Genomic DNA, 12,015 nt, shown 5'->3' on the forward strand with positions numbered 1-12,015 from the left:
TTAAATACATTCTTTGCAAAACAGAGTGTGGCACTTCGAAAATCCATCAGGCTGCAAGAAATACAGAACCTCCATTTAGCAGAACGGACTTGCTGAAGCTAAGTTCTTTTCTGTTTCAGATGCATCATTACAATTATTCCTGTTATTGAATTATGTGAGCTGCAATGAGATGGTAACAGAGCAAAGCCAGCAAGAAGAACAGGAACTTTAAAAATCTATAATTCCCTGACAAGTCATTTCTTATTGCATACAGCACTGCACGAGTGATGGATATCCCTGGATGAGAAGGGACAAGCTTAAAGTAGCAGTCTACTGTGTGTGCTCTGCTGAAGGGTTGACTGCTCCCCCAGTTCACTCGTTAGCATTACAAAACAGTAAGGGGAGAAGCCCAGGACACCCAGTCAGCATTGCCCTGAGCTTGCACGCAGCTGGAAAGTGCAAACAAGCAGAAGGCAGCTGCAAAATGCACACTGGAAAAGTAGGGTCTCACCTTGAAACCACCTGGGTATGAATGCTCCTGAACAGACTCCAGAGAAAAAGGGGATAACCATAAAAAATAAAACCTAAAATCTCAGCCCTTCTTAGGGGTTTTCCAGTCACACCTGGGCTCCTGCAGCTAGGAGTTCCTACCTGCAACTGCAAGTGGACAGGGCAGGGAAATGGCTGAATCAGTTTTTGCCTCCCCATTAGTGTACAGGGCTCACAGAAAGATTACAAAGCACTATGGCAATGTGACCTAGCTAGCTTTGGACAAGGTAAAAGCAGAATCATCAAGGGATGGAGGCAAGAATACAGCACATCCTGTTATTCCATGTGGTTGAAACGCAGGAAACAGCCAGCCGTCTCCTGTCTGCTATCCAGCCCTTTATTCTCCACAAGCACACATGCACATGCACAGAGCCCAGTTCAAACCAGACCTTTAACTTCTCAGTACCTTACTGCTTCCCCAACACTTACTAAAATACTGGTGCAGGACCCAGAAGTTCAAAGATTTGTGTTTATTTGCCCAGTCACTGCCTTACAAGAAATCCCCACTATAACCCCTACCTCAGTCAAGCTACTTCTGCAAACTGAATCCAGTGGAGAAACTCACTTGACAGCAAAGGCAGCACAGCTCACAGCAGCTCCTGCACAGCAAGCACATGTGGAGGGCTGCTGGGACCTTGGTTTTGACTCCGAGGGCCACCCACCTTCCTTCTTTTACAAGAGCTCTGAGCCCAGCAGTGCTGCAGCCAACCATGGACCACTGCAGGCCCAGCCTGGCAGCCTGTTCTGCATGAGAACTGCATTTCACAAATGCTGTCAATGCCAGCACAAAAAGTTCTCCATCATGGCCTGAGTGGCGGCTTAACCACAGAGGTGTCAACATGCAGCATTCCATGGTAAGGAGCAGGTTTTACTCAGTGCTGTCCTGTGAGATACACAGCACACCTCCTCATTGACAGGGTGGGTGACACTAGCAAGTGTCTCCTTGGCTCTCGTACCCACCACGCACAGAGTCAGCACAGGCTGCTCCCTTCCACTGTATCACCAGCAAGTCAGAAACACTCCTGCACCCAGCAGGTACCCTCACCTCTCCCCATGCAACATGCTGAGGCAAAGTCACTTACAGAGTGCTCTCCCCAGGGAAAGATGGGCTTCAAGTGCAGGAAAAACAGCCTCCCAGCAGAGGGAGGATAAGGTGGTTGCCTTGGAGATCATCATTTCCACAGCAATACAGATTAACCCCTTGGCTGCAGAGTCTAGACAAGCAACAGTTATCCCTCAGGGTGCTAGCAGAACAGCAATCTGCCTGAAAACTGATACTGCCTTTCAAACAGCACCCGTACAGTCCTGCCAACAACATACTCAAACACAGGCAGCCATCAGTACACACAGTTGGAAACTTCACACTGGTTTGGAACTTGAAGACGGACTTGACTCCTCCAGAGAGAGGCATTACTGGAAAGCCTAAGGGCAGATCTTGCAGTAAGTAACAGCAAAGCACAAAGATTCTTTTATTGGTTGCTCGTCGTACATTTCTGCCCCTTCTCAGACTCTGCGAACCCAGAGTGGAAGATGCAGAGGGGGCTGGTGCACAAAGCACAGTTTAGGCATTTTAGGATCCTAAGGAATAAGGGGTGCAAGAGGAAACCTGATGCTCTGACAGATTCCAAGTGGCCTGGTGGACTTTCTAGACAGGTCTGCTACCAGGAATATGCAGGAACTTGTGTAACTAAACCCACCTTTTTGCAATCCTGACAAAAGACCGACGTGCTACCCAGCAGCCCAAGCAGTTCACCACAAAGCAGGCACTGCGAGAGGCCATTCCCCATCGCGTTCTTCCTCATGTTCTCCAGCCGCTCCACCAGGCGCCTGTGGGGAAGAGGCAGAGCAGAGGTCAAAGCACTCACCTTGGAAATGGAAGCACATGGTAGTGAGGCATGACGAAAACCTGCAGACGGGTGCTCCATACTCAGTCTACCTTTGCTTCTTCTGAACAGTTTTGGGGCCCTTACTGGGGGCCATATGTACTTTCACTGAAGCCCCTACACTCAAGTGTTTCCTATCAGCTGGCTCTTGGTCATCAGGTGATAAAAACCTGTTTAAGTCCATCTATTGATGCTCACCAAGCCCTGATTAAAAACCTTGACCACTGCTGAGAGGTCTGACTCAGATAGTGGGGGCAGGGCACAGCTTACAACAAGGGCTTGATCCTACACCCTTCAGGAGCCCACTGTCACTGAGGCCACAGTTTCAGCACAATGATTTCCTGCCTGTAGAGCAGGAAAAGCTTTTAGTGCTCAGATCAGGGCAAGTCAGACAACACCGGGAAAGGGCAGAGGAGTTAGACCTGCCAAGCTCTGCTCCATGTTTACATATATTCCCTGAAAGCCACACTGCAGGCACATGACTTGCCCACATTCCACTACAAGCAGGAAGGCCAGACTTGAAGCCATCAAACCAAAATGAGCCTGGCTGTAGTACAGGAATGCCAGAAACTGCTCCCTGCTGTGATTGACAGCCTGCTTGGAAGACAGGAAGCACATATGTATGCACGATGCCCATAGCAGCAGGACTACAAAAGGGAAGGAAGGCGGGATAAGCAATTAGGATGCAGGATGTGGAGAGCATGCAGAGCAGGGCTACTGTCATGAGATCACTGCCTGGCAATTCTCAGGCATCCATTTGTAGATGGGGACACTAACAGCCAGGCCATTTATCAGAGACAGTGACCAGCCACAGCCACACATGTGCCTGTGGCTCAGGGAGGAAATGCAATCCTGCTGTCCATGCAACCTCATCCTCATTAGCACTAATGTCCCATCAACTAAGGCCCGTACTGAGAGGAAGGCAAGGTCTGTTTAAAAGAGGTACTGCCTATGGTGATGAGGTCAGACAGCACAGCCAGGCTGAGCCATCATTAGTAGATTTATAATTCTTGACTTCAGCACAAGAAAATTCCCAGGACTTAACACAGGCATTTCAGAGAATGCTTCAGCATGGGCACAGCAAGGCTATCACCTTCTACAATTACACCAACCACCACACAGAATGATCAGCCCCTCGGGGTTGCTGGCTGCCTCTGGGGCTGCTGGGTCTCCATTATATCACACAAACATCAGTGTCAGGTCTTGTTAGCACTAACAGGCACTGCACAGGGACAGAGCAAAGCACAGAGGCAGGGAGCTGAGCCTGCTGGACATGGGCTGGGAGCTTCCTGTCTCACAAATAAGACCTCCAGCAGGACTGAAAGCAAATGGAAATCTGCAGCAGCAAAAAGATGCCCATAAATTAGATAATTCAAGCTAGCAAACCCCTTCCAGAGGGCTCAGCCACTAGAACAAACACATTCACTGCCCCAGGCAAAATCCCAGGGGGCTGCTGCAGACAAGGGAAAACCTCACCGTGCCACCAGGAGCAGTTCCTGAGCCACAGAGTCCACTAGCAGTGGGTGCCACTGCATAAATCAACATCTTCCCCAGCCTCTTCCACTGGGCAGCCACTGGGGCAGCTGCCTTAGCAGGGGCTGCATTTACCAGGCACTGTGTCAGTGGCTGCAATCACAGCAAGCCCCAAGGCTCAAAGAAGGCACAAGAAAGGCTTGAGACAGAGGCAGAAGGAAAACACCACATCCTTCCCAACATTCGTCGTCTCCAAACAAGCAACACGGGAGGATAAAATAACTGACTTAAGGGATGCTCTGACTGATGGAGGCTGAGCTCAGGCAGCCAGGAGAGCCACTCCTCTGTCTGAGCTGACCTTTCCTTCTGAGGGAAGGGGACAAATGAACATGACTGTACCCGATGCGCTGCTGCTCAATGATGTCCAATTTCTCTGCCTTGCGGATGACTTCCAGAATGACCTCAAGCTCCTGTGGGCTCAGAGCCTGCATCTTCCTCTGCTTCTCAGTCTGGAACGTGTGCACTGACCAGCCTGTCTGAAGCCTGGGGATGATGGTGTAGGGGAGAGCAGAAGGAAGAATTAAGCTGTGAAAGAAAAGTACAAAACCCCTGCCATGATCCACAAGGCCAAGCCTGCCAGGCACATAGAGCTGACATCAGCCTTCCATCAGAGAAGTCTGTTCCCTAGCTAATGCCCAAAATAAGAGTCTCTTCTCACTGACCAGATCACCACATCACTCCTCCTGCAACACTGAGTCTGCGCTGTCTCTCCCTGCCCTCTCATTTTTCTCTCTGCTCCAGTTCATATTTTACTACTCCATGTCCTCACTCCTATTTTGCTCTGTCCATAAAGAAAGACTAGTGTGCCTAAGGATGGCCATCCTGGAGGTATCCTTGCAAGGATGAGTACTGATGGCAGACACTACAAATGCCAAAGGCAGACTCTGGAACACAGGGATTACCTGCACCCTCCTCTCTCCAGATGGCATGTTTCTAAGGTCCTCAATTCAAACACACAAATCATCAGCCACGCATGGAAATATGAATTCAGCAACTTCCTCCCTTGGCCTAACACAGGCCCCCACAAGGACTTCAGCATCCACTTCCCTCCGTGCCTCACATACAATGGCTGACATTGCTCCTCAGCTCACCTGGGGACAGGCAGGAGCTTTCACAGCAAAATTAATTACCATTCAGTAGGGGTTTAGAGGTCACTGGCTAAAGTCACAGCTGCTGCATAATGCAGGGCACTATCAGACACAGCTGTCTTAATGAGGCTCTCAGGTGAAGGCTGGTGAAGCAGCAGTGGTGGGCACTGCAGTTCCCCAGATACAGTGTGACCTCCTGTTTTCTAACACTATAGCAGGCTGACCCCAATGGTTCAGACAATAGCAGAGGTGGCAGTGGCATGACACTGGCTGCCAGAGAAGAAAAGTATACAGGAAACAAATGCAATTGTAGTGCTTGACTCATCTCCATCCCTTTTGTCTTTAGGTTATGCAGTAATTTAACTTCAGGGGAAATGAGATCAAATGACAAGTTCCTAATACAAAAGAGTGCTGGCAGCTGGGGGATGCTATCAATTATATTGTAGGGTGCTGCAGAGATATATGCCTGCCTCCAAGCCCTTCCTTTCACCCAGGGGAGGGCTGGTGGGATGGAACACACCACACAGCAGCTAAACTGCAAATTCCACTGTAGGCTGGCAGCTTTGAGCAGCAGCCAAGCACGGAGCCCCAGTGTAGCAGGCTCCTCTCCCACCCAAGCAGCATACTTCTAGGCTACAGAGGGGTTTGCATGACAAACAAACTCCTGTGAATGAGGCCAGTGCTCCACACAGATACCAGGAAACCATTCAGGCCAGAGCCAATGCTAGGAGGAGAGGAGGAGTATGGTGAGGACTCACTTGGCACGCAGTGCAAGCTGCCGGTCGTTGGGGCACACCCACTGGCCCGTCCCGCTGCCAAATATCATGTCAGCCATGGCACCAGGCTGGGAGGAGAGGCAGGGATCACACCTGTAAGAAGAAAACACCAGCACTGAATACAGCTTCCACTCCACCCTGGAGAAATCTCAGGGCAGTGCTTGGCACAGCCTCCTTAACCATTCCAAAAGGCTGCTCTGCTGGCATTACGCATGGTGGAAGTAGACAGACTCTCACCTACAGACAGTGACAAAAAAACACCCTCATCCTCATAAAATACAAGGCAATAGATACCTTCAAATACCTTGAAGACATGGCTGGAAGTTTATATTTTATAGTACTCTAAAAAATACAAAGCCAGAGACTCCTTGTCAGTTCAGATTTTTCACTTCAAACAAGAGAAAAGTGTTGTTTTTAAGAACAATCTCTGCTCCATCACCTCTGGAGCCCCAATGCTGCAGTACTGACAGTGAAAGCCACTCTAAAGGACACAAAGAAGCTACAAGTTGCTTTTTTGTTTACCTCTTAATAGGGTAACAAACAAAAACACACTTGACAATCAGCATGAATAGGTGGCAAGACATTTCATTCATTAAAACTGCTTCCATAATAACCTGATATTTATAACTACAGTCTACACCAGCAGCTTGTTTGCATTCTCTGATGTTTAAGACAGCACCTCTAGCAGCAGACCCTCTTACTGAGGCTCCTGTGACTGGCACAATCACACCAGTGAGTCCTTGTTCAATGACAGTATCACTGTGAACTGGTGAGTAAAGGCAGCGAAAACCAACTTCCACACACTCATAGGAGAAACACATCCCCAAGAGACTTTGCGACTAAGCAATTCTGAGTCCTACCAGCAGCAAAGATGAACGGAAAGCACCAAGGGACAGACACAGCCAAAAATTACAGTGGGGGCAAAATTAGCCTTGATGTACAGAGCTTTTCTTCAGCTGGATTTGCTCTCCAGCAGACCAAGTGTCTCACAAGCCCTAGTGCATAAATTTCCAGGTATTAATACTTACCTTCCCTAGAACAGACACTTTCTAGCTTTGAAACCATATCTGCTGGGCAGAGATAACATGTTTAATTCTGTTTGGCAAACACAGATCAGATACAATAGCAGGCCAGGTATATCACCTGCCAACTGTGCAGTAGTTCCCAAGAAAACACATGTTCCAGTCTCAATCCACAGCACTCTTACCACAGCAGTGCCCGTGGCTCAGTGTGCTGTACCTACACGCTTGCTATCTATGGCTGACACACAGAGGTTTCTGCTTCTGTGCCAGGCAGGAGGCATCACAGGCTGCATGGCCTTGGCCCTCTGACACAGGCAGCTTCTGCAAATTCATCTCCCTCCCTGTGCTGAGCTCACATGTGCCACACCACACTTGGTCCCCAGCACAAGAATGCTAACTTGTGCTAGAGAACTGACAGCTCTCTGCTGCCAAACCTCCCATCAGCCTTGAGAGCCAAAACTGTTACAAACAATGAACCAGTTCCCTCCTCTCAGATCATCCAGTTTCGGGAGAAAGTCTGAACACTCAGAGATTACAACAGGCAGGAGAAAAGAGGAGGAATCCCACAGGAAGCACAGATTTCTTTCGGTGCAAGGGGACAGATGCATAGAAAGGGTGAAGGCTCTAACAATTCAGCATAATGCTCAGCAGGCACAGTCCAACTGCATGCCAAAATGAAGTATGGAGGAGATGAGAGGCTGCAGGAAAGATTTGGCAGAGAAAGAGGGTGGAGACAGCAAGGACAAACAGAAGCATCACACAGGATTTTATAAACTTTTCTTTCCTACATTAGTTCTGAAATGGATCAGCCCTAGAATGAATCCTTGAAGGCTGGCATCCTGGCTTACCAACAAATGCCACACATGCTGTGGCATTCCCATTTTATCCCAGAACACCTCCTGCTCTTTGTGTCTTCTTCATTATCTCAAGCAAGGGGAGAAGGCAGCAGTCCCCACACACATCCCATAACAGCTCACACACAGGGGAGCAATCAAGCATTAAGAGCAATAGAATCCGGACGCTCCCACCCCCAGGCCACTGTTAAAAGCAGAAAAGCTACAATTTCACAGAGAATGGCAGACCTGGCATTTTCCAGAGATTTTCCAAGCCTGTGGTGCATTGTTACAGAATTATATGCACATGTAGCCTCACAAATGCATATATTAAATTATTCTTCAGATATACCATGTACCTTCCCTCCCACTCACACGCACCTGAAGCACTCAGTGTCCACTGGCAAGGCTAAATGCACTCAACCATACTGATGCGAGCAGTACTGGCAGCTGTGAGATGTTTAAGCAAACATAAAAGCTAGAGCTGGAGATGAGCCCGATACCATGGTTAGGGCAGAGGAGTTTGCTTTGCCAGCAGCTGTGCTTTCAGGGTGGAAAGCTGTGCTGAATACATCTGCCCCTTTCTCAGCAGAGCTTTATCTGCTCTAACAGAGCTGAAGGCAAGGCAGAATAGAGCACATCAGCTGAGCATTTTACTCAGGAGAGACCTAAGCACATTCTTCAGCCTCATACCACAGTGCGCTTTTCTCAGCATGACTGAACAAAAACAAGCAATGTCATGCTCTTTTGCCTCTTGTTACTCAGCATAAGCTTTCTGTTCTCCATTCCCTGAGCAGCATCTGAAAGAAAGAAGGAAAACAAAGCACAGCCTAGAGACCAACTGCCAAAACAGTCTTCAGACTGATTATTCCATAAAATATTTACAGGAGCATTTTCTTTTGGCAGCTTTGGGTATCTGCTGCTCCCTCTGAGGTAAATTGGCATTGAAGGTGGCTTTGCACCTTTTTCTGAAAAAAGCCTGGTGTGGTTCGATACAGCTACCTCAGAGAAGGAAAGAATGGGGACTGCAGGCCACAGTCTGCTGGCACTAGTAAGACTGCATGGAAAGGATTATCTTGCATGGCCACGGGAATGATGCCAGAGAAATGGTACCAGTATCTGGAAGGCATGAAACATCCTCCCTTGTATCTCTGTACAGGACAAGAAGTACAGTGGAATCAGCCTAATCAGAAACACTAAGAGAGCAGAACCTCCCCAGCCTGGGGAGTCATTTCTATGGGCTGTGGTGAAACACCCCTCTCTTGCAGTCAGCCTCTACTACGTTCTCTCTCAAAAATACTCCAGCTAACACGTAGCTCACTGAGCCATCCCTGTCCTCTGCTCCTCTCAACAATCTAACAAAGGGCAGAAGCAGCCCATCTCTAGCAGTGAGAGAACAAGAGAAATCCACAGCTCCTGGCCCAGCTGCAAATACACTGCATACAGAATAAGGGGGTTGCACAAGTACTCAGCATTATAGAAGCAAACTTCCCACTCCAAGATTCTGCTTTTTACTTAAGAATTAAAAGGCAGTTCTTATCAATACTCTGTGACCTGCTTGAAAAACACTTCACCTGTTTATCCCTTTCCTATGATGGAGGAAATCATGTGAAACAAAACCTCATTAAATCTGAGTCCACCTGGCTGCCCTTGGCACAGATGCTAAGGGGAGTGCAGCAAGGAAGGAGTGCTATCCTGCAGCAAGCAAACCCTTTGATGAGGGCTAGGAGCATTTTGGAGGATGCAGAACTGAGCACACCTCTGCCTTAAGCTCTGATGACTGCTTCTGCTGCTTCCGTGATGAGCCTTGGACTTTGCAGCCAGAGAGCAAGGCACCTGAGTACATGACTCAGACAAGGGAGAAGTCTTCCAGTGGGGTCTGAGTGAAGGGGAAAGCTGCAGGGTCATGCTTCTGATTTGGCCCCACATCCCTGTAGAGTGACCCTAAGACAGTCAGCTGAGCAAGATCTTTCCCACTGGACAGTCCCTGCTTGGCCTGGAGGATGAAGGTGGCTGCAGCCAGCTGTGGGGCAGCACATCCTCCAGGCTCGTCTGTGAAAGAAGGACAGTTTTCTCAGCAGAATAGCAACATAAACATCACACGTCTTTAATAACAGAGCACAGTCACAGTAGGTCATGGCAAAGGTCCTGTGTGCAGGGCACATGCTACCTGACCAGCTCCAAGAACAGACACTTAAGGAAAACTAATAGAACAGAGCACAACACAGCAATACTTTTCCAGAATACACTCCCAGACTCCAAAGATTCCTGGATCATGCACTCCCTAAGCCAGGCTGTAACTGTATTTAACACCCTTAACAGTTTTCTGTTCCAAATTTATCAGCTTGCTTTTTCAGCTCATGTACATTTGTAGCATCGTCTTCTTACACCGAATCACTTCCCCACTTCTCCACCCCAAACACATTTTGACTTTATCTTGACTACATCAAAGTTAAACCTGAGGGTCTTGTTGACATTGAGGCAATCCTTGCAGTAGAAAACACCTCCTCCCAGCAGCGAATGCACAGCCTGCACGAGCCCTCCTGCCGCTGGGCTGATTACAGGTGATCACGAAGCATTAAATCCTCGGAGCCCTGCAAATATAAAAATGTCCTACACAGGCCCATAAGGAGGTCTCTAGTCATTCATTTGCCCCGTTATTTCAGCTAAGCAGCTCGTGTCTACATTAATTTGGGTTTATAGGAAATTAATTAGGCAATTTTTTGTTTAATACTTCATTTAAAAAATAAAAATTAAACAGTTGGCCAGAGACTGGTTCCCAATTCCCAACCCGAGCTGTGCCAGTGTAATTAACTTGCCTGCTTCCAGGGCGTCAGCCCCCCCAGGACTCCCAGCTTGCACCAGGTACCGTGCTGGCCTGTTTCTCCTTTTAGCTGCTGCTCCCTCACAGAGGCAGTGTAATTACTCTCTGCTCCAGACCCCATTATCCCCAGGAAACCTTAGCAACAAAGTGAGTGTTTGCTCTTGTTGCTACGACAGAGGATAAATGAGTAGCAGAGATAGATAAGGTTAGCCCGGCCTCTGCCTCCCACCCACCGATGGCCAGTCCCTTTTCCTCACAGACACTTAGTCGTGCAGCAGGGAGACAAGCGCGACAGGCAGGGAAAGGCTGTTTAGTCCAAACACAAGTCTTCCCCTCATGTTTTAAAGATCCTAGTGCCACAGTTGTATTTCAAAGCACACCACTGTTCTGAAGTGACAGAATAACCCTTGGGGCTGTAGGACAGTGGCAGAAGACAACACACTTGACTTTCAAGATACAGCCATGTCTCAGTGCCAGAGGAGGGGAGTAACTGTGCCTCTACAACTGCTGGCCTGAATCAGGGGTTTATTAAAGCATTTATCACAGACAAACTATTTTGAACTGCCTCTTCACACCTACATTATGTAGCAATCTGTCAGTCCCTCCAGTAGCAAAGGAGCCTGCTATAAGCATAAACACTTTATAGCGGTGAAGCAGGAAGGAAGCACAAGCACAGTGAAGCCAAGTAATCCTCATCACCTTCCTGCTCTCAGGGAGAGCTGGGCCGGTGCACAGGGGCACAGCTGAGAAATGGCCTTTTGCTACTTCTTACTAAGGCAAATCCCCACAAGAGCTCAAACCCTTAGCACATGGAAAGCCAAGCAACACAAGGAATCCAGTATGATCACACTTGACTTGCAGCTCTGCGGCTTCGGGCAACACAGACAAGGAAAACGCAATGTCCAAATAAACACCACGAAGCCTTAGGAAGCTTTGGGGCAACAACTTAAGAACCCAGTCAAGCAGACCTCCAGTCTGTCTCACCATGAAAGCTCAATCTAAGCAACAGTGCCAGCAAAATAGGAAAAACCTCATTCAGAACCATGTATTGGGATCTGATTGGCACAGCCCAAATTAAACACATAGAAAGTGAGAGGAGTCATCATCATGTAAGGCCGAGCTGGAAAAGGAGCAAATGAGAATGAGGTTTGGGAGGGGAAAAAAAGAAAGTTCCTATGTGCCTGAGCTGCTTCCCAATCCTAGCAGTAGTGGCAAGAAACCTAACTGCTTTTAAGATGGAGCTCATTGAACAGCTTATAAAATACAATGCCCTGGAGGTCCATGCCAGTCCCATGAGTGGGAAGATAAAATCAGCTCTACAGGAAAACGGACATACAGCACCAACAAACCTGTATTAATGAAAGGCACCTATTAGCATGGCTTCTTGATATATGGCAATCTATAAAGAACAGGCTTTTGGCCAGGCAAAGCAGTATTCCTGCTCCCAAGCACCCTACGATGCTGGGGAGGAAAGCCAGCACTGTTCCACCTGCCAAGGTGTATCTTTATTTACTAGACCTTGGCCCTA

At 48.3% G+C, this 12,015-nt stretch overlaps 2 protein-coding genes across 7 annotated transcripts in view; both read right to left on the bottom strand.

The window, feature by feature from the left end:
• The window catches only part of RAD51C (RAD51 paralog C), a 144,955-nt gene that overhangs the window by 131,464 nt on the left and 1,476 nt on the right, over positions 1–12,015 (bottom strand). The window lies entirely within an intron of this gene.
• RPH3AL (rabphilin 3A like (without C2 domains)) overlaps positions 1–12,015 on the bottom strand; it is a 40,350-nt gene that overhangs the window by 25,290 nt on the left and 3,045 nt on the right. For all 6 annotated transcript variants that reach the window (XM_061363593.1, XM_061363594.1, XM_061363592.1 and 3 more), the window contains exons 2-4: positions 5,791–5,901; positions 4,284–4,427; positions 2,226–2,355 (exon numbers count right to left, since the gene is read on the bottom strand). In XM_061363593.1, coding sequence (XP_061219577.1) covers positions 2,226–2,355; positions 4,284–4,427; positions 5,791–5,867 — 351 coding nt within the window. In that variant the 5' untranslated portion in view covers positions 5,868–5,901. The remainder of the gene's footprint in view (positions 1–2,225; positions 2,356–4,283; positions 4,428–5,790; positions 5,902–12,015) is intronic.

This window comes from Neopsephotus bourkii, unplaced genomic scaffold (genome assembly GCF_033783945.1).
Source record: "Neopsephotus bourkii isolate Nb327-2 ecotype Australia unplaced genomic scaffold, CSIRO-AGI_Nbou_v1 NB_1154, whole genome shotgun sequence".
Lineage (NCBI taxonomy): Eukaryota > Metazoa > Chordata > Aves > Psittaciformes > Psittacidae > Neopsephotus > Neopsephotus bourkii.